This window comes from Sceloporus occidentalis, unplaced genomic scaffold (genome assembly GCF_023333645.1).
Source record: "Sceloporus occidentalis isolate IW3139 unplaced genomic scaffold, rSceOcc1.0.p SCAF_104, whole genome shotgun sequence".
In the NCBI taxonomy this organism is placed as follows: domain Eukaryota; kingdom Metazoa; phylum Chordata; class Lepidosauria; order Squamata; family Phrynosomatidae; genus Sceloporus; species Sceloporus occidentalis.
In genome coordinates, this window is record NW_028317084.1 from 820,454 (window position 1) to 842,956 (window position 22,503).

Below are 22,503 nucleotides of genomic sequence, written 5' to 3' on the forward strand. Positions count from 1 at the left end.
GGCCTAGATTTACATTACTGGCAGCCAAAGTAGAGAGAGGCACTATGTATGCAGTACTTGCCAGCATGGATAGTTCTCACCCACGCAGCGATGCATGGCAAAGGATAATGACTGTGATCTACATGAAATAGCATGAAGAAGCAGTAAGGTATCCCTTGGTGTTATGAGGTAAACGTCAACTCAGATGTGCTAAAGCTTTGAAGACATGTTCAAATGTTATACTGTGCTTTTTTTAAAGGAACAGTGTTGTATAAGTATCAACTGCAAACAGTTTTTTACAGACATATGTGCACAGGCACATGTACACACACACAAAGAAACACAGCTAAGCAATCATCACTCAATGAATGGCTGGCCACAGTTTCCTACTGAGGAAATAGCTTACTTTATACTGTTATTAGTAATTAAACTCTATTAGACATTCTTCCACAGCTGTGTGTTTAAGCAAGCCACGAAACACACAAAAAGCTACCCACACAACTAAATGCACATGTTTAGTGAGCTTTGACCTAAGACAACAGCACCCTATTTCTACATACAGACAGCTGCCTTTGAAACTAGAGAATTTGAAAAGAAAATGGGAAATATGGGAAAGCTGTTCACATTCTGAGGGAATGTCAGAAAGTCAGAAATCTTTCTGAGTATATTCAAGTGCTTGGTCCCACCCAAAGAAGTGCTTTGCTTTGCATTCTGGCTCTTGAAATATAAGATCCTAAGGACAATCCTGCTGGGTCAAGACCATAGTCTTCTCTAATCCAACATGATATTCATTTTCTGGGTAACCAGATTCTTAGAGGAAGCCCACAAGCAGGAGATGAGCCCACTGAACTTTCTGGTTTTGTTCCTTAGCAACTGGTTTTTATAGTTGTACTGCCTCTGATCCTGGAAATGATACACAGCTTCTTAATAATTTTGTTGCTCATTTGTTGCACCTTAAATAATTTGGGGTGATCATGAGCTTGGATTTCAGAACATTAACAAGTTGAAAAAGCGTCAATTCCAATTGTGCACCATCAAGTTGTTTCCGACTTATGGCGACCCTAAAACAAACCCATAAAAGGGTTTTCTTGCCATGTTTCTTCAGATGGGGTTTACCATTGCCATCCTCTAAGGCCGAGAGAGTGTGACTAGCTCAAGGTCACCCTGTGGGTTTCCATAACTGAGTTGGTATTTGAACCCTGGTTTCCTAGTGTCCTAGTCAAACGCTCAAATCATTACACCATGCTGGGTTTTTTTTGGCATTGTACAATACACTTTTTGTATTGTACTTTGTATTTCCAGTTGCAATACAGACACAAATATAATTATTTCTATCCTTCATACTGACCTGTCTACTTCATCACGAGCAACAATATCTCCTTTCTTTAAGGCCTTAATAGCAAACATTTCATTTGTATTTTTATACTCAGCCAACAGGACCTAAAACATAAGACAATGTGCAATGAGCATGTTTCCTATTATATTTGCGGGCAAAATATTTTTCATTTTGAGGATAATGTTTCAAACTTTTAAAAAAATATTATGCTAATCAAGAAACACACCGACAAAATACTTAAGAAAAACACGAATCCAATGCTGCATGCTGCCACAAAGGGAAGTAGACTAAGACAAAAGTATGAAAATAAATTTGAAATATAATCACTATTGTCAAACGTACCTTTCCAAAGTGTCCTCTACCCAGTACAGCACAACATCTGAAGTCTTGTAAACTAAACTGAAATCTCTGTTGTATTCTGAAATATAACAATTTAGAGATTAAATAAGATTTCTTCACAACAATGAACTGGAACTAAATACCATATTATTTATTTTTAAGGCATACCTTCTATCATCAGTCTCTCGTATCGTATATTCTGTATCGGAGTTTGAAATCTGAGTCTCGCAAATAATCTCTGGTGGAAGCTTGGGAATAAAATTGTTTCTGTCATTCTCAAAATCAAATGTTTCTGTATCCTGTGAAATGTGTAGAAGAAAAAAAAATCTGAAGATTTAAAAAAACAAAAATTGCTAGAAATTGACGTGTGCATCATCTAGAAGAGTTACATCACAACCACGTCTTGAAGTTTACAGTCCTGGAATTCAAAGTCTTTGCTTGACCAAAATGTCTTATACAGGAGCCTTAATCTGAGAGGTATTTCCATTACTTATGCACACTAGCATTTGAAAGATTATATATATTCTGATTAAGTGACTAGAATGTCTCTGTACATATACAGACCATAAAGACCAAACAACATGTCAATGACATATAGGGCATTTAATTTAAATGTCTCTTTAAAAGAGGTAACAAAAATAAGAGGCCAAGTGTTCTTAATGTTTGCCCTCAAGTTTTTGGTATGCTCTTCTCAGTGAAGTGGATCAGTGGCCAACTTACTTGTTTTCAGAAATCTTCAACAAAATCTTGGTATGTCAGACTTTTCAGAATCCATAAAAATAGGTGATGGTTATCTTTGCCCCAAGTCTATTTTTAACTGATTAGGTTTTAAAGAATTTTGTTATGATATGAATTATGGTTACTAAAAGGTACAATATACATTTCTTTAAACAGCTAGATAAGGTTTGGTTAAAAGTCAGGCAATGCTTAAGTGCTGACTTCAGTTGTGTGAAAACACTCAGAAACACTGAGTTATGACTCAAATATCCATACAATCAAGGATGCATCCATGCTATGTTATAGTACTTTGATACGACTTCAATTGCCATGGTTGCTTAGAGTTTGTAGTCTGGGGTCATACTAAGCATTCTCTGCCACAGAGATCTAATAGTTGTAGTACTAGAGAATGCCAAGTGTCTTAATAAATCAACAAATTACTGAATTCCTTTGGATACAACTATGTAAACATCTACTTGTTATAATTCTGTAGTGTGGTTCTATGCAACCCTGAGAGATTGGGACCGGTGTGTCCTAACTGCAGTCCTTCTCCAAACTACAAACAAAAAACTTGGGAATGTAAGGGAGAGTTTAAAAAGCAGTCTTTGTGATATGCTATGAGAGTGAGTCTGCTGATGATGGTGGAGGAGGAGGGAGGTACACCAAAATTCCTCTGGTCAGTTCCAACCTTAAATAGTTATTTGGCCCTTGTACCCCAAAAGCATGCTCCAAAAGGCTAGGAAACTGAGCAGAGCCAGCTTCTGGGCAGCATTGAGGGCTGCACAGAAATAGGAGGGGGAATGGATTCCGGCCAAAGTATGTTTTAAAAATATCACCATGTGACTTACAAAGAAGTAAGGTCCAAAAAGTTTTATCATTTGATCACTTAAAGAAATCATATTTTATAACTAGATTCTAAATATACTACAGTGCGCCTGCGTCATATGCGGGCGCATTATACGCTGCTTTCAGCGTATAATGCTGAAAGCAGCGCTGGAAGAAGCGGCGCCATGAGCTGGAAAAAATAATAGCGTGTGTGCCTGTGGCGCACGTGCCGCCGCCACACCACACCACTGTGAGCACCAAGCCCCATTCATTACTTGTAATGGAGCTCAAGCATATGTGCTATTTCTTTTACATGGGGGGGAGGGGTCCGGAACAGATCCCCTGCGTAAAAGAAGGGTGCACTGTATAACTAACGTATATAGAGATACAGAGATAACTGCACACAGAACATTTCAGCAACAGAGTGCATTGTATAGTACAATGCAATCTCTATGAACATATACTACTAAGAGACAAAACTTAAGACACAGTAAGTTGTATTGTTGTTTTAAATGTTGTATCAGAAGCCTTGCCTGACTGGGTGTAGCTGGAGCTTTTGGCTCAGGTGAAGGTTCACTTATTTCTCCAAGAGAAGAAGCACGTGGTGGAGTACGTGGGGTTTCAGGTTCAAGCTCAAATACCAATTTGGCTACAGGACAGTCACTTGAAAAGAAAACAATTTTCTTGGTGAACATAGTGACAATTTTGGAGAACACAAAAAATATGTTCATTTCTGTAATGTCTATCATTTCTTTTTTTAATCATCACAAGGAGTAAATAAATTCATGTCTCCTATTACATTACAGATGTTCCACCTTAACTTTAATGTGCAAAGTTTGCTTCATGCTTTTCGTCCATTTACCTAGTCGGGGACCCTAATTCAGGAATCTGAGTATCAACTGCTGGCACTGTAGCAGGCACAGAAGCTTGAGGGCTGAAGGTACCAGTATGATTTACTGTAGGAATAGCTCTTCTCACCAGCCTCCCCCAAGTGGCAATGTTAATATTCATCTGAGGAGCTCTGAGAAATGTTTTGCCTGTGGGTTAAAAAGAAAAGAAAAGAAAAAAGAACACAGCATAAGTAATCTGTTTACTTATCACCAAAGCTGGCATTAAATAAGTATTCATATTCATTAGTTTAATACATGGATAAACTGAACATGACATATTCATTTTTCTTGTTTATTCTTTTTTTCAAAATGGATTTCACTATTTAACAGCCTATCTTAAATTAAAAAAAACACCACGATTTTGCATGAATTTTACTTCAACATCTGTTTCTATCAAATCCTATTACCTTGTTGCTTAGAGAAAATTTTCTTTTGTCTCTGAAGTTTTGGTCTTCTTTCAATAACTGGGTTAAAAAATGTGACCTGCAATTTAAACAACATATATTCACTTTTCAAACAAAGAATTTTAAAACTTATTCACAACCTTTAATAATTTTCTAAAAAATACTCATTCTTACCTCTGCAAAGAGAGTACCCTGGGGTTCAAGATAGAGACACATGCCATGTCGCTGGTTGTCTAAGAAATCTTCTAACCTTAGAAATTTCACTGCACACAGAGATCTCCAGTCACGCCAATAAACAGAAATTTCTAATTCTCGAGACTGAAAAGAGATGACAAATGCATATTAAATTTGGGTAGTTGCTACAGTCTTAATATCTTAACGGTAAATATCCCCACATCAACATCACCCATCCAGGAACTGCCTATATTGGAATGTTTTCATAACTAATTTGCTAGTCTGCTACATGATTCACTTAGGTTCATAAATTACTGGATTGGCTAGAATGTTTTAGGAAACATATCAGTTGATACCCTCACCGCACAAAATCATAATTAAGATGAAAAGGGGCTTCTTTCACATTATGCTCAAGAGAATTCTAGTATTTTCACAAGAGCCTTTTGCAACTCTAAAAGCTATTTAAAACAGTTAAAAATACCAATATATAGGTTCAATAATATTTACTTTAAAGCAATCCATTTTCTGAAACATGACTCATAAAAGTTATTGTACAAGGTAAAATATTGTTTTCCAGAACCACTTGCAATAATCTCAATATAGACAGAACAAACAATGCGAGTAATTTAATTCTCAAAGGGCTGATGTGGCACTAGGTACTGGAGCTGAGTAATTTATGATCTATGCTCTTATTGATGGGTAAAGGTACATGGATTTAAAAAGCACCCATTTATGCTAAGAGGGAGACAAAAATATGTATTTTTATGTCAAATGAAACAAAGATAGATGACATTTCAATTCAGAAATACACCTATCCTTCCTCATTTCTGACTTTGACTTTTGAGGATTTGATTATTCAAGGATTTTATCAACATGTTCTCTCTAGGAATATCTAGGTGTTCCAGCGCAACTCTGTGGTCAACTTTAACCAAAAGAAGACCTAGAGATTTCTAGAGAGAATGTTCCACTAGGCATTTGTAGCTTCTCCAATGCAATGTCTGGCAGATGTTAGCCACAGTATCACTGGAGGACCTAGAGATTCCTAGAGGTGTTCTCTCAGGTAAAAACATAGTGTTTTTGTTACTTGTGGTTTTTCCACATTCTTGGGGGTCCTGTGCCCCTTACCCCAGTGAATGTGGAGAGACGAGTGTACAAACAAGTTTTCCTCTTTCCTCTCCACACTATCACATCTCATTCCTGGAACATACAGCAACAATTTTAATCATTACAGAGACCTCTGCATGGCAGGAGCTAATTTGCATGTGGGAACCGAATCCAACACCAGACTTTTTCCATGCTATACAGACATTCCCATGAAAGTTAAGACTGAATCAATGGGACCTAAGTGCCAAGTTCAATGTTAAGTTCCACTAATTTCAAAAGAATTCATAAATAATTGTTTTGCTTTGAACTGATTGCCACATGAATACTCATGCAGTAGAGATTTTAGTTTGAACTTCCTTGTGGTAGATGTATTATTTAGAATACTAACTTCAAATCAGTTGACACTATTATTTTAAAATTCACATTAACAATAATGCCTCCATGTAGCTTCGGAAGCATTTCTGTGCCTTGGTCAAACATCAGTTGCATTTTACACACACAAGCCATTTGGTAGGCTGTGAAAATAGCAATAAAATAGTAAATCAGGTGGTGAGGGAGTTGTTTTAAGAATATATGCTTGACCAGATATGGAGCCTGAACTTTTCAAATCTCAATTTCAAAAATCTATTTCATGACCTTATCTACCAGAAGGAAAGGTTTTCTATTATATTTTCTGTTGTCACATTCCATTCATGTTTTTGCAATGTGTCAACACTAATTTTAAAAAATGTTTCTCCTAAAATTCTGCACACATATGACCTGCCTGACTAAACTTCTATTTTACTTCAATGGTCTTAAAATTTTGCACTTGCTTAATTTTTCAAAAAGAATAAGGTTTTAACTAGGATTCTGTCTATATTTACTCAGAAGTAACTTTTACTGTGTCTAATAGGGCTTTCTATGAAGTAAATGTAAACAGGATTTCAATCTGTGTTTCACAGTGAAAAGTGAAACATCTTCCTCCAAGAGGTCTATCTTGACCTTCATTTAACCTTGGATAACTTAATAAAATATTGCTAAGATATAGTAAGTCACACTCCAGCTCTAAATACCCTGAAAGCACCATATTCTTTCTGATCATGGAAGATAAGCAGAGTCAACCCTGGTTTGTACTTGAAAGAGGGACAACTAATGAATACCATAGGTGGTAGGCTTTATTTTGGAGGAAGAAACTAACAAAGCCAACCCTGACTATTTTTCCCCTTAAAAAAATCCCTATGAAATTCATGGGACTGCCATAAATTAACAAGGGACTTGAACAAGAGACACAAGCTAAGCCAGTAATGTGGATTTCATCACACAATATAATAATAGCATGACTTGGCTTCTCAAAGATGCTCTTCTTCAAATGAAATATATTTTTGCTCATACAAGCATGTCCCATATTTGTCGTATTTGTCATGCATCTTCTTGGCTGGAGGAAAAAAAGCTAAATTTTCTTAATTTTTCAAATAATTTTCATTCCTATTTCAAAACATCATTGCTTCATAAAATTGAGTGGTAACAATGAATAGATGCCAATACAACAGTTGGCAAGCTTGGCAATTTCAAAATTGTAATGGATGTTTTTGAGGTGGTTATCTTTAGAAAATATGAGACAGTACATAAGATTTACTGATTTGTGAACAGGTGAAGGGAATAAAATAAAGCACAAAAGAAAATTATATATAGCAACCCAAAGTAGTATCAATATATGAATACAGTTGTCCCTTGTGATTTGCGGTCTTGCCGTTCGCATCCCTTGGATGCGAGCTGGGAGGGACATAATGGCATTGTAATTAATGGGGCTCCAATATTGGTGATTTTCCCAATTCACGGGAAAGGGGGTTCAGAACGGATCTCCTGTGAATCGGAAGGGACGACTGTACTATGTTTGGCTAAAGTGTTGAAATCAAAATCAAAAGTAAAAGTAAAACTGTAATTAATTTGCTCTCAAACAAGTGATGATTCATTTTTTCTTTCTTTTTGAGGCTGGGGAAGTCAAAATGATCTGCTAAGTGTGTTGTTTACATTATTGTTGCAAATTTAAAGACACATATCCTAATAAAAATATTTCCCACACCAAGCTTTGAATTTGTCTGGCAAAATATTTAAACTCCACTTATTCTTTTCTTTTCTTTCCTTTTTAAAAATGAAATATAGTTCCAATACTTTAAGGCAGTTGGAATGCTAAAAAAATTTCTTTGGTAAACACAAGTAAAGCTAACATACTAATCAGCTCTTGCCCTATTAAGGCCACTGGGCAGGTTTATGGAATACCCAGTTTCCTCCCTTTCCTCAGGAGTAGACTTTCAGAAGGGATATCGGGGTGTTGAGAAAATGGGGGATGTGAGAAAGCTCTACCTTGTAAGTGTAAATCCAGTCAGGAAAGAAAAGTTAGGATCCAAATCAAGATCTCTTTAACAGATACATTAAATAAAGTTACTAAGCTGGCAATCATAGTTAACGTGATAAATAGGTTCTTACTCTATCAAGTTCCAGTGTAAATTTCTGATCCCATGACTGATTGGAAATAGGCTTCCAGCTAGTTTGATCAACCACAGTATTGTCCAACTTCAAAACAGCACAGATTTCATCTGTAAGTAAATTACACAAACACAGCTTAGCATTTTAAGAAGCTTTTCCAGAAACAACAACCCAGGCAAGGACTGATTACATGGCTGGAATGATACAAACACACAATGAGCTAACAAGAGTCTATGATGTCTCTAAATTAAATGTTTCAAAATCTGATTAGTCTCTTTCTTTGCCTTACCCCTTGTTTAGTAACCATCAGTGAACTTTCCAAATGGGAGGGAAGACGAAAACTGAGCCTGAGATGTTCAAACCTATCAGGTACAAGTGAAGTTTGGGGCCTGCTAGTTCTTGTCCCATAGCTACAATCCTCTTTTCTTTTGCTCTTGAATATACCTGTTACCAACTGTTACCAACACTGAAATAGACAGTATTGCTATTTTGCCCTAAAACACAGCCATAGCAAATATGTACATACTAGGACTCCCCAAAACAGTTTAAGAGGGTCTTCAGGCATGCTGTAATGTCAGAGCTAACTGCCACACCTCCTCTTCTCTACCATCCCCTCTCTTGGTATGATTAGGTGGTTTGGAGAGGGAAGTGATGAGAGGAGCAGCCTTGAGGGAAAATCTGTTGAATACCTAATTATGCCAGTCACAGACTGAAGTAGGACAAGCTCTGGATTTTGCACTGGAATAGTAAGAATCATATTCTGAGTTGCTGTTGTTGTTTTTAATTCAAAATCAATATCCAACACCCTTTGTAACACTCTCTTATTAAGGCTGCTGTCACTCAAACAGTGCTTTGCAAGTCCGGTACATACTGAAAAAGGAAGTTTCTCAAGACCTCAGGCTTAAGGATCTCAGGTGCATGAGTAAGTCCATGATAAACAAGTACTATTAATATTAAAATTTACATATCTTTATTTTTCCTAAGAGGCTTCTGAAGGTTTGTAGAAAAGAGGGGAAAAATACTAAACTGGACAAGTCATCTGTTTTCAGAAGATTTCGGCTACTCCCACTTTTACTTTTGCTTGTTCGACTCATGAAAGATGATCTAGCTTCACTCGGACTGCATCCAGGCAGAGTAATGGAGGTGGCTTTTGATCGACCAGGGACATTCTCCAGAATATCCTGGCAACCCATCAGTCTAACTTCCAAAGTACCTAAAAAAACAAAAAAACAAACAAAAAACAACAAGATTGGATCGCCCTGACTCATACTCCTAACATAGCATGAAATTTCATAAATACATTAGATCATAAATGGCAGTGGCATTGAGAACTCAGGAATGTTAAGGAAAAAAGTACAAAAGCTGTTGTATAAAGAAGCCTGAATTTTTGAATGGAGATTATGGTTAAGTTCTTTTGGGACTGCTGATGGTTGGGGAGGGGCAAAGTTGTACTTTTTTCTGCAACCGCGAAGTGGTAGTCAAATGGTTTCCAGGCACAGATACCCTGCTTGCAGTGACTAGTCAAAGGACTGTACCCAGTGCCGTCTGGTTGCTGCTGCCATGCCCCTGGGAAACAAGGAGCAGCGTCTGTAGGCAAACACAGCTCCTTCTGCTATATCTCTGTGGTGGCAGCTGGACAATTCCTGGGCACAAGCTTGTGGCCAATCAGTGGGTGTAGGGAGAGTGAAGCTGCCTAATACGTTGCACAAGAATGCATTTGATATCTTCTTGTGCAATGCCTCCATATGTATTTACACTGGTGTAACTGGGGGATGAATCACCATAAGTCATCATTAGGAATATGGGATGGATCCAGTTTTAATCAGAGCAAACCTACTTCAATCAATGGAACTTAAGTTAGCTGTATCTACATCCTGTGGATTTCAAAGGGGTCTATTGTAAGTATGGCCAAGTCTGAGTCAAACAGAAAGGCTGAATAACCTAAGGGCCCATGCAGACAGGCCAAAATAAAGCTGCTTCAGGTCACTTTGGAGGTATGCTATTTAAATGATACATGCATCTTAAGAGGCCAGAAGCTGCGTCAAAGCTGTGCTCCAGTCCTTAGCTGTGTCAAAGCTGTGCTCCATAAAGCTGTGGTGCAGCTTCCAGCCTCTTAAGAAGTGTTTGTCATTTAAACAGCATACCTCCAAAGTGACCCAAAGCAGCTTTATTTTGGCCTGTCTGTATGGACCCTAAGAGCTTTGGATAATGTATCATCAAAAGACAGTGCATTTTTCAAGAGACACTTATTCAAGAAACTCTGCTCAAATGTTGTCCCTGTTATGTCAATAGTTTTTATAGCATAATCTATGCTTTTAAAAACATCCAGTTTGTTTCTCTTACACATTATGTTTTTGATATTTAGAGTAAAGACCTGAAATCAACATATACACTTCCCTTTACATATTCTTATTGTAAAATACTGTGGTAATTTCAAAATGTGATCCTACATATATTTGATTGGAGATGGAGGGGTGGTGGTGGTGAGCATGCACACGTGCACATACAACATTCTGCTACAGTTTCAGTTTAAAAACTAAAGTCATTTTGGGAAACACAAGTGAACAGCTGTGCTAGCGCTTCTAATTTGGTTGTTTATTAAATAATTTAGTAAACAACATATTAGGAACAGAGTTTTTATTCAACACCTGCTTCAAGTTAGCAAATAAAATCTGCAGGGATATATTTAAAAACTTCATTAAGCATACGAGATATCTTGGAATTTATTTTCTTTATGAAGCGCTGCAATTATAGATGCACACACAGACTGTCAAGAGGAACTGCTGGACTATATAGTCTCAACTTTCATAACCCCTGTGCAGACATTTATTCTTGTGGAATACCAACTCTTAATTTCTTGTATTTAATTACTTTAATCTAGAAAACCCATTAGGCACAAGTAAATGGGAGACGCATTTTTATGGACTACTGCTACTTGCAATCCTCTTTTTGTGTTACTAGCGAAGTTTTAATGTTTTGCTGAAATCTCCCTTTAGGAAAAACATAATTTTCACCAGCGCTTAGTGAATTGGGAATAATGGCCACATTTCATTTCTAACACCTTGTACAGTATTGACCTGTGAGACCTCTTCAGTTCTCAAGCACACCATCTACAACTGTATAGCGACAACAATAGCATTTCTATACCACTTATCAGTGAACTAGCACCCTCTAAGTGGTTTACAATGTGTAAACCAATTGTCTCCAAAATGCTGGGTACTCATTTTATTGACCTACGAACAGATGGAAAGCTGAGTGGACCCTGAAGTCCTTCCTGGGCGCAAGTACACAACCTTGTGGCTACAGTACTGGCATTTAACCAGGGCTCATTGTAATGTAAAATAATACTGGTATGCATGTTTACAAAGCATTTTGAAAATCACTAACATTACATCAAGGATTGCAATATGGTGAGTCGGAATCTACCATTGAAAAGTCTTAGTAACTGACATAAGGAGCAGAAAAATTGAATTCTTTTAAGCTTGTCAAACTTCAGTACGGGTTTATCTGCTGAATTTCATTATGAAAATCCCATGTTATAACAGTAAGATCTTCCTCTTAAAAACTTAGGTCATTAAAACCTTCATAAAGTAGAAGACAGCATTTAAGAATATGGCTGAGATGATGCAATTAGTATAAATACATTTTCCACCAACCCCCATATAAGAAAATATTTTTTCCCAATAAATACCATATATATCCAACTATAAGTCCACTTCATGTATAAATTGAAATCTGGACCTATTTCAAACCGGGTTCAGGGCGGGATACGGAGTTGACACTGCTATGGTCGCCTAGTTGATTATCTCCTTCTGGGCATCGACAGGGGAAGTGTGACCCTGCTGGTGCTCTTGGACATCTCAGTGGCTTTTGATACCACTGACCATGGTATCCTTTTGGAACGCCTGAGGGAGTTAGGTATTGGGGGCACTGCACTCCGGTGGCTCTGTTCCTACCTCTCGGGCAGATTCCAGATGGTTATGCTGGAGGGCAGCTGCTCTTCTAAAAGAGAGCTAACATCTGGCATCCCTCAGGGCGCCATCATGTCCCCCATGCTGTTTAATATTTACATGAAGCCGCTGGGAGAGATCATCGGGTGACATGGGGTGTGGTGTTATCAGTACGCTGATGACACCCAAATATGTTTCTCTGGCCTGTTACAGACAGCCAAAATAAAGCTGCTTCGAGTCACTTTGGAGGTATGATATTTCAATGATACATGTGTCCTAAGAGTCCAAAGGCCACACCAAAGCCATGCTCTAGTCCTAAGGACTGGAGTGCAGCTTTGGTGAAGCTTCCAGACTGTTAGGACTCACGCATCATTGAAATACCATACCTCCAAAGTGACTTGAAGCAGCTTTATTTTGGCTGTCTGTAACAGGCCTCTGTGCCTCCGACTGTTGCAGTGACTAAGGATGGCATCTCTCCTTTGAAAGCCTGTCTTGAGTTGGTAATGGGCTGGATGAGGGAAAACAAACTCAGGTTGAATCCAGAGAAAACGGAGGTACTCACGATAAGTACCCCAGGTCTACGGAAGGAACTTTGTCATCCTGTCCTGGATGGGGTCACACTTCCCCTAAAGGACAAAGTTCACAGTTTGTGCATACTCCTGGATCTGTCTCTACAGTTGTCATCTCAAGTACATGAGATGGCCAGGAGTGCTTGGTATCAACTTCGGTTGATACGCCAACTGCGTCCCTACCTGGACCAAAAGGACCTTGAAGCAGTAGTACATGCTCTGGTAATCTCTTGTCTTGATTTCTGTAATGCACTCTACATGGGACTACCCTTGTACCAAGTTCGGAAGCTTCAATTAGTTCAAAATATGGCAGCCAGATTGGTCACTGGTTCATCAAGTTTCGACCACATAACTCCAATTTTAAAAGATCTTCACTGGCTGATGATTAGCTTCCGAGCCCAATACGAAGTGTTGGCTATTACCTTTAAAGCCCTACATGGCTTGGGCCCGAGTTACTTGCAGGAACGCCTCTTCCTACATAATCCGCCCCATACTCTTAAAACTTTGGTGAAGAACTTGTTGGAATTACACACAACCAGACTAACTTCCACTTCCCAGGAAGCCTTTACTGCAGCTGCTCCAAAACTTTGGAACAGTCTCCCGGAAGAGATTCGTCTTGCTACCTCCTTGGAGGCCTTTAAGAGGGCAGTTAAGATGGATCTCTTCCAGTGAGCCTACCCACCTAATCTCTTATAAGACACATTCTTCTACCTCTCTGATGTAGACTGAAATATCTCTCTCCTCGTTCACTTTGACAGATTTGTTTTGTTATCTATTTTTATATTTTATTGTACTACATTGTTGTTTTTATTGTTGTGATTTGTACTTGTATATTGATATTGGTTGTAATCCCGCCTCGATCCACCTGGGAGAGGCGGGAAAATATAAATATTTTTTTTATTATTTATTATTATTATGTTTTGGGGCCAAAAATATTAATTTCAATATAACCCATGGATAAGCCAAGGATAAAACTTAGGGGCATGTAACAAAGAATGTAAAGGATGGAGAAAAAAAATGATAGCAAAGAACTTACAAAATTCCAGCAGGCATAACTATTTGTGCTTTCCCTAAAAGACAGATGGATGAGGAGGGAACTACATGGCTGTGCGATGTGTGGGGGAGGTGACCAGGCACAAGTAGGGCTAAGAAAATGCACAATGTCAATAGGATGAAAAGGCAAAGCAAAGAAAATGGTGGTTATGTTAGAAGTGATTCTAGCCTTTAACTTTAATGTGATAACTTTGCATAATTCTAAGCCAGAAAAGCTAATTTACAGAAATGTCCTATTCTAATCCTTCAAAATCGATTCCTCCTGGTGGTCCTTTGAGAAGTGCCAAAGAGCTGCCACCGCTGCCATTTTTCTGCCAAGGCACTCAAAAAGGTTAGACGTGGTGCCACAGTGGAGAGAATAGAGGGGACCAGTGCTCCTTTTAGGTTCTTTGGGGACAGACTAAGTTCTCATCTTTCACCATTCTACTCAGGAGAAGGGATAGTTTCTTTCTTGATAGGAGTTAAAAGTACAGTACTCAGAATGACCAGTTCATAAACTGACTCAAGGTTTTTTGGGTCAATTTTTAGACTAAAATTTCTAGACTTACACATGAGTATATACAGTATTTCTTTGTGTCCTTTGAGATTACATCTTGTAAATGCAAAGACTGAATAATTTCCACATGTTTTTGATGAAAAAAAAGAAAGAAAAATAAGCATGACAAGCCAAATAACACAAAACATATGATATTATGACCACAACAAACCTGTTAAAGCTGCTGGCTTCGACAGTGTACTGTACTGATTCTGTGTAGATATTGTGCTCTGTCGTGGACTTAATGTTGGTGATGAAACAAGTGAAAGCTCTTCTATAATAATACTGCTTTTGGGGTGATTTTTAGGGAGTTCGTTCAGTCTTTGTTCTAATGAATACTTTAATAGGTCTAGCTTCTGACTTGATTCATTAAATCTTGCTTGAGCCTTATTCAAATTAGAAAAAAGAAAAGTTAAAATTAAACCTTAAATGTTATAGCTTAAATCCAATTGTCATTTACTATTTTAAAATTACCTCTGAGAGTGCTTTTCTGTCAGTAACTTTCCCAGATCCAAGCAACTTCATCACATTTTTTGCTCCTTCTGCTACTGCATATTCTATCCTAAAATGATGCCGCAATTCTTCCATTCGAAGCTCAAGAGGGCTTATTACAGGTTTTGCTACAAATGAAAAACACATAAAAGTATTTAGCACACATTCAAGTAGCATTTAGCTTTTCTTTAATATTCAGAACCTCTATACAGCAGTATAAGAATGAGACGTATTAGTTAGATAACATGTATATGGACAGTTGTAATCAAGTTTGCTAGAGAAGCTAAAAAAAATCTGAGTTATGCCAGAATGACTCTTGCTTGCCTTATAATTTTGAAGATAAGTTTAGCTCGAGAAAATCCTTGGCACACCTGAGGTTCAGAACAGGAATGGCCCTGTAATTAGGAAACTATTGATACTACAGCTATAAACGACTGAGTAGCTGAATGGAAGTAATGTCATGGGATTCCACTTCCTCATGGAGGCTGTTGTGACTACATCAATGCTTCTGGCCAGTTTCTCTAACATATGAGAGCCTGGGTTAACAGCGCTGAGAAAGAAAGTGCATCAGTGCAAATCCTTTCAGTAACATCTGGCACTATATCATTGTTGATATAGACCAAAGAGTACAATTTATAGTTACTACAACTGTCATTGTTTCTAGTGACCTAAATTATGTTGTCACCAAATGTTGTCCAACCCGTCATATTTTGACTTTTCTCTACACAAGATTCTTTTACTGTAGTCCCTTTGCTTTTCTAGTTCTACTTATGTGCACAATTTTTACAATAAAAAAGTTAGGAATACTGTGACAATTATATGGGAGCAAGGATTACGAGCTTATAGGTCCCCAGTTGTTGAATGTGTTGCTTTCAGGGTTGGAGGGGCGAGTTTTTGTTTTTTTAAAAACAACACCCTAAACCCCTGTGTTTTTGTTGTTGTCTAGAAATTTTTTTGCATTAATATTTTTAATGAAAAAATTTAATTCTGCTTATTATATTAATATTGTGAAACTTTTTTTAAGTATTAGAAAACTGATCAACCATGTTTTAATGTTTTCTAACATTAACAACCCAAAGTTATTAGGTTATGATGTGATTTACATCCTTCAATAAAATTTTCAAAATTATATTGACAAGTTGGTAGCTTATATCTAGGAACATGGGACTACACCAATATAGGACTAAATTAGAAAATTAAGTAGCAAAATGTACAAAGTCTTGTAGTGGGGCACACAGCAACAGGGAAGAGGTTTGGTATCCATTTCACATCTATTTTGATTAATGAACACAGCTTTGCAGAAAGCCTTCACTACTGTCATAATTTTCTGTGTCAAATTTTAAATGCATTCACTATATACACTGGACCATCTGCATAAAACAATAACAAGCTAATAGGGTGCCCAGCCAAACTTTTAACTGCTGGAATTTTAATGTTGTAGATAAATGGATTAGCATACACCTTTAGGATGTTTAGAATTGTGACCAGGCACATCTAGAGATTTTGCATTGGTAGGGGCTTTCCACATGGTATTTGTCTGTACAAACTAAGCCTCTAAGGAGAAATCAGGCAGATGTCACAAAGCAGACATTCTCCTACGCATGATATACATGACATACACTCTCACATCTGATAAACTTGGGCAAACCAGAGACAAAGCCACAAAGTGAAAAGGGGACACAAACAATGAGGATTTGGCATAACCCTCCAGAATAAAAACAGTCATGAATGGATTACAATTAGCTCAAAAGGTTTATGTGTGCACAAAACTGTTTCAGAATACAAGAACCTGGACAATCTTTTAAGACTTTCCCTTTGCTGGTGTCACGCTTTAATATAGACTTACAGACTCCTCCTTGCCCCACCCAGGAAGAGGCAGAAGGAAAAGAAAATTGGACATATTATCTAATGCTTTGACCTAGCATCTTTCTTGAACGTTCCAAGGATATTTGAATTGGAAAATATACAAGATTCTAGCAACAGTTTAAGGAAAGTTCTTCTATATAATGCTTCACCATTATCAAAAGCCATCTCATTAGTCTGGACTGCCTGAAGAATCTGCATCCTTATAACTTCAATTTTTGTCTTGCTGTCCTGAAGCAATTGTTGAGCCGTTGCAAGCAGCTTTCTATCCTAAAAAGAAGGGAAAGGTGTTCTTAAAATCTGAATTCACAAATAAGATGCAAGTAACAGCAATTTGTATAATCTTTTCACAAGATAAGTATTAACAAATTCAGACTGCCATGCAAAACATTTTGAAGTTTACTTCATCCATTTTATTCCCTATTTAAATTTTTAGTTTTCTGAACTCTACATCAAACACAGACCTGCAAGTTACTTTCTTCTTATTGTATTTTAACCTACCAAGAATATTTCCAGAAGACAGATGTGCACTACATGAAATAAAAGAACTATATGATATAAAGGTACTATTCAACAATGTGCAAGGCAAAGAAAATTATCAACATATAGTTACACTGCTGCAAAGAATTCAAAACAAAAACACAAACATAAACATACATAAAATGTTGTGACAATATACCCTACAATACATTCCTTATAAGTGTTTTTGTGCTGATTGTGATGAACATACTGTCATGGCTGAAATTCTTGAAAACTATTATAAGCTCTCACTGACTCCATAAATAAGTCACAACAAGATTTCCACTAAAATATTTGTATCTGTCTAGCAAAGAATATTCAGGACATGTCCACAAATCACATGCAAAAGACTATTCACATACAGTACACAGTTAAGGAGGGGGGAAATCTCTTTTTAATGATGAAAGATAATAGGAGCTTGGCAGAAACTGCTTCCTTCTATGTTAGAAGCGCCATAGTAAGATTAACAGTGTAATTTAACATGTACAACTGAAACAGTGCCTCGAAAGCTACAAATTGAGTTTCAAAAAGGTCAGTGAGCCATCAGGAAGCAATTTGAACTGCCAACCCCCCAGTCCTCACAATCCATTTGGCTATTTTGCAGCAAGCTGCATTTCTTTAGCTCTTTTCTTTATATGCCAAATCCATATTTCAAGTTATGCTTTTTGATGTACACTATTTCTGAGCTTCTAACAAAAGAAACATTTCTTGTGTGTGTGCTTGTGTGTGTGTACACACACATGTATTTTAATCATTAGGCACTTGATAACATAGTCTGGGGATATGAGAAGCAAAAGGAAAAAGAATCTTATGTTATAATCCTATATGATTTTCAACTGTCATATCCTTTCAAAATAAGCAGGCATAGGATTTTTGTTTTGCCTGATAATGTCAAAAGCACATACATACCCAAATCAACATTTTATAATATCATTCTCTCAAATTGTTGCATATTTGAGATTCTAAATGGACTTTTAAAAGAACATGAAATTAACACTGATCATCATATTGGCTGAGATGCTTTCATTTACAGGAATATGTGTCCACTTCATATTTCTATTATTTATATGATTCAATCAAAATGGTTGAAAAATCTACAGCTGAAAAACTTCCCATTTTTGCCAACTGAAAAGGTGGAACATTTAAGACTTATGGCCTCTCACAAGTCTTACCTTTGATGGACCATTAGAATACATATGGATCATGTTCTCAGCTCCCTGCTTTACTTTCAATTCTATATCCAACTGTTTTTTTAAGGCCATCAGCCTGTTGTTAGTAGGAAAACGAGGATCACTGTTTGGTGTATCTGGAGTTCTGGGACAATCTGTGGATTACAGACATTTCAACCACATAAATAAAGTAAGAGTGGAAAGGGCCAAAGTAAGTTTAAACTATCGATATTCTTTTCTGAACCTTTGCAGAACAAAAATTGGCATCAGCCAATTAAAAAAACCCAAATGTACTTCCTGAATATTTAAATACATGAAGAACAGTCCATTTCACTCATCTATGTAAAAAAAATCACACATACAATCTATCGTGTTTACTTTCATCCATCCTCATAAAGACAACATATTCTATTATAAGGAATACTCTTCACCAAAAAATCCCACAGGTATCTGATAAAGCAGGAGGGAAACTATTAAATCTACACTTAAAAAGATCAGTCAATATTTGGAAACACTGCACAGAATCTTTTTGGGCAACTGGAAATACATAACCTAATACATATGCAACTGTTATGTATTCATGGTCCTTACAGCCGCAGGTTTAGGAGCACATAGGGGCTGTGAAAGTCCCTTAAACCAGACTTACCTGTCAGCAGCCACTAGGATCGCAATCCATCCTCCCATTTTCGGAAGCAACTGCCTGATGTTTCCTCCCCTTGCACAAGCTATTTCCAGTGGAAAGGCGATTTGTGACAGGGCTTCTTTTTCTGCCTGAAGCTTGCTAATGGGAGGGAATGTCAGGTATCTGGTACTTGATCAACAGGGGTATAGACCACTGTGGACCCCAGCGGCTGCTTATCAGTAAGTGGGGTGGGTGGGTCATGCTGGAATTCACTACATGGCAATGTTGTTGAAGTGCTACATAGTACACAATGGTCATACAAGATTCCAACAAATTAAGTTATTTAGAAAATTCCCATGCCCCCATCCAGTTCAAATATAAGTCATGATGAATTAAGTAACACTTTTTGTAGCCAGCAGTCATAGAACAATGTGTATCAATATCCTTAATAAAAAAAGGATAGATTTTGCTTGACAATATCAAAGTATAGAAAATTATATAGCGAGAGGCCTAATAATTGTGACTTACAAAAGTATTTTGAGAATAGGCTAACATGAGTTACCTTCTGAAGTAGGTACGAATAATCTACCATAAGGTATTTTAATGATTGGGGAGAGGGTTGGGGTTTTGGGTTTTTTAAATTGTAATTTTTAATTGTTTGATGTTTTAATTATACTGTTGGAATTCGCTTTGATTCCTTTGTGAAAAAGCTGAATACAAATAAATATTATTATTATTATTATTATTATTAACCCAAATTAAGCCCTATAACGAACAGAAGAACCAGTCTCTAGATATGGAAGAGCTGATCACACCCCCAAAAGGGAATCTAACTATTCCAGAGAAAGGCAAAAAGTCAAATGTATCTGTTCTATGATAAAGCTGCAAGAAAAGCACAACTATTAAGATTAATACAACATTTTAGTTAGCCAAATGTTTACAAAGCAGGCAGTAATACGTTACATCTTTAAAGTTCAAAGAAATACCAAAATCATTGTCAAAGATGATGGTATCTGGTATTTACTACATAACAGCTTTCAATTTTTCACATGGGAATGGTTTAACACAAACTGTTATTCATGTACAAATGAGGCATTACTCTCTCAATTGAAAATAGTATGAGAATCAGTCCAATAGTACGTCACATGATATTCCAGAAACATTTCCAGGACAAGTAAAACGTTTTTTGTTTTGGGTTTTTTTTTTTTTTTGGTAGTAATAGTCCTGGAAGATCTGACCAAATACTGCTGATAAGATCACTTTTACTAAATCCTGCCTTCAATCGAGAGATCTGTGAACAGCCCTGTGTCTACAGCAGCCATCGGCAACCTACGGCCCGCGGGCCGGATCCGGCCCGCGGAGACTGTCAGAGCGGCCCCAGGCCAGCCCTGCTGCCGATTGCCGCCGTGGGCGCCCTCCTTCGGCCTTCCCAGGGGGCGGGGGAACCTCTGGGGTCGCCGGCAAACCCACCAATCAGCGGCGTTTGCCGCTGGCGCCCTCCTTCCCTCCGCCCTGTGAGAAGGCTTCGGCCTTCCCAGGGGGTGGGGAGAGGCTGTAGGGCCTGGCGAGAGGGAGGCGGGGATCCCCCTCGTTCTTTTCCCCAAGCCCGCAGTTGCTCCACATCCGCGGGCCTGAGGAGAAGGAGGCAGGGGTCCCCCTCGTCCTTTTCCCCAAAGCAAGAGGCAAAGCAAGGTAGGAAATCACCCTCCTCAGGGACTTGGGTGCAAAAGGCACGCTTCTTCTTTTTTGCTGCTGCTGCTGCTGCTGCTGGTGCCTTTTTCCCCTCTCAGAAGTTCCCGCGGGGGCGGGAGGAAGAGGAGGAAGGCAGAGAAAAAACAGAGGGGAAAGAAGGAAGGGAAACCCCTGCCTTTCCCTCCCTTCCTTGTTCTCTTTCTCCTCTGTTTTTTTCTGCTTTCCTCTTCCTCCAGCCTCCTTTACCCTTCTCTCCCGAGAGTTTGCTTCCAACTCTCTCCTTCTCTCTCTCTGTCTCACACACACAAAATCTCTGGCCCCACTTTTCTTCCCCTCCCTGCTTCCCCTCCTTTGAGTAAGAGTAGGAGAGAGAAGGCAGCCACGTGGTTGTTGTTGTTGTTGATGTGTGCCTCCATTTGCAACTTATGGAGACCTTGAGGCAAAACTATCATGGGGTTTTTAGGTCCAAAACACACTTTGCAGAAATAACCCACTTTGAGGCCGCTTTAACTGCCTTAGCTCAGTGCTAAGGAATCCTGGGAATTGTAGTTTATTGTGGCACCAGAGCTCTCTGCCAGAGGCTAAATGTCTCATGAAACTACAGTTCCCAGAATTCCCTAGCATTGATCCAGGGCAGTTAAAGCAGGCTCAAACTGGATTATTTCTGCTTTATGTTTTGGGCCTCAGAGGGGATTTTTTTTTGCCTTTGCCACTGTCTTCTCCTGAGGCCGAGAGAGTGTGATTTTCCCAAGAGGGAACCCAGTGGAGATTCAAACTTTCGAGGGCGGAGAGATTTGTTGTGTGCCTTCAAGTCATTTCGGACAACGGCATCTCTAAGGTGAACCTATCATGGAGTTTCCTTGGCAAAGTTTTTCAGAGTAGGTTTATCATGATTCCTCCTGACGCTGAGAGAGTGTGGCTTGACCAAGAGCACCAAGTGGGTTTCCATGGATGAGCAGGGCTTCAAACTCTGGTCTCCAAGCACACAACTCAAACCACTGAACCATGCTGCCTCTCTGTATCCTCTGTGCTTTTAAAATGCTTGTTGTTGTATGCCTGCAAGTCGTTTCCAGTTTATATCTATATGTATATATCTGTGGGTGGGTGTGCATGTGTGTGTGAGAGTGTGTGTATTATATATAAATAGATGTGTTGGTGTATATATGTGTATGTGTGGGATATATATATATATATATGGGTGTGGATGTATGCATGTGTGTTTCTGTGTATATATGTGTGGGTGGGCATGAATGTGAGAGTGTATATATGAGTGAGTAGGTGTGTATGTGTGTATGTATGTATATATGAGACAGACTCTGCACACGAAGTCTAAGGGGGAGCTGTAAAGGGTTGTTGTTGTTATGTAGTTGTGTGCCTCCACTCTCCTCCCCCTCCAGCTCTCTGTTGGTGGTGAGGAGGTTGTTGTTGTTGCTGCTGCTGTACACTTTCAGTCTATTTCCAACCCTGGCACAAAGTTTTTTGGTGAGTTTGTCCAAAGGAGGTTTGCCAGTGTCTCCCTCTGAGGCTGAGAGAGTGTGATTTTCTCAAGTTCTCCCAGTGGGTTTCATGGGGTTTCCTTGCAGAGAGTTATATATAAAGAGATGTGTGGGTGTATAAGTGTGGGTGGGTGGGTGGGTATAAATGTGTGTGTGTAAATAGTGGCTGGGTATACATATGTGTATGTGTGTGTATGTATGTATTTTTGTGTGGGTTGTGTGTATGTATGTGTGTGTGTGTGTGTGTGTGTGTGCGCCCCACTACGTCCAAGGGGGAGCTGTAGGGTTGTTGTTGTTATGTAGTTGTGT

At 38.4% G+C, this 22,503-nt stretch overlaps 1 protein-coding gene across 2 annotated transcripts in view; it reads right to left on the minus strand.

Annotated features, from left to right (window-relative positions):
* Window positions 1-22,503, minus strand: part of LOC149283427 (serine/threonine-protein kinase N2) — a 77,127-nt gene that overhangs the window by 13,560 nt on the left and 41,064 nt on the right. For both annotated transcript variants that reach the window (XM_089497585.1, XM_089497586.1), the window contains exons 3-15: window positions 18,388-18,539; window positions 16,849-16,966; window positions 14,816-14,961; window positions 14,514-14,727; window positions 9,262-9,447; window positions 8,235-8,344; window positions 4,665-4,808; window positions 4,494-4,569; window positions 4,059-4,233; window positions 3,730-3,859; window positions 1,823-1,953; window positions 1,658-1,733; window positions 1,328-1,419 (exon numbers count right to left, since the gene is read on the minus strand). In XM_089497585.1, the coding sequence (XP_089353711.1) occupies window positions 1,328-1,419; window positions 1,658-1,733; window positions 1,823-1,953; window positions 3,730-3,859; window positions 4,059-4,233; window positions 4,494-4,569; window positions 4,665-4,808; window positions 8,235-8,344; window positions 9,262-9,447; window positions 14,514-14,727; window positions 14,816-14,961; window positions 16,849-16,966; window positions 18,388-18,539 (1,750 nt within the window). The remainder of the gene's footprint in view (window positions 1-1,327; window positions 1,420-1,657; window positions 1,734-1,822; window positions 1,954-3,729; window positions 3,860-4,058; window positions 4,234-4,493; window positions 4,570-4,664; window positions 4,809-8,234; window positions 8,345-9,261; window positions 9,448-14,513; window positions 14,728-14,815; window positions 14,962-16,848; window positions 16,967-18,387; window positions 18,540-22,503) is intronic.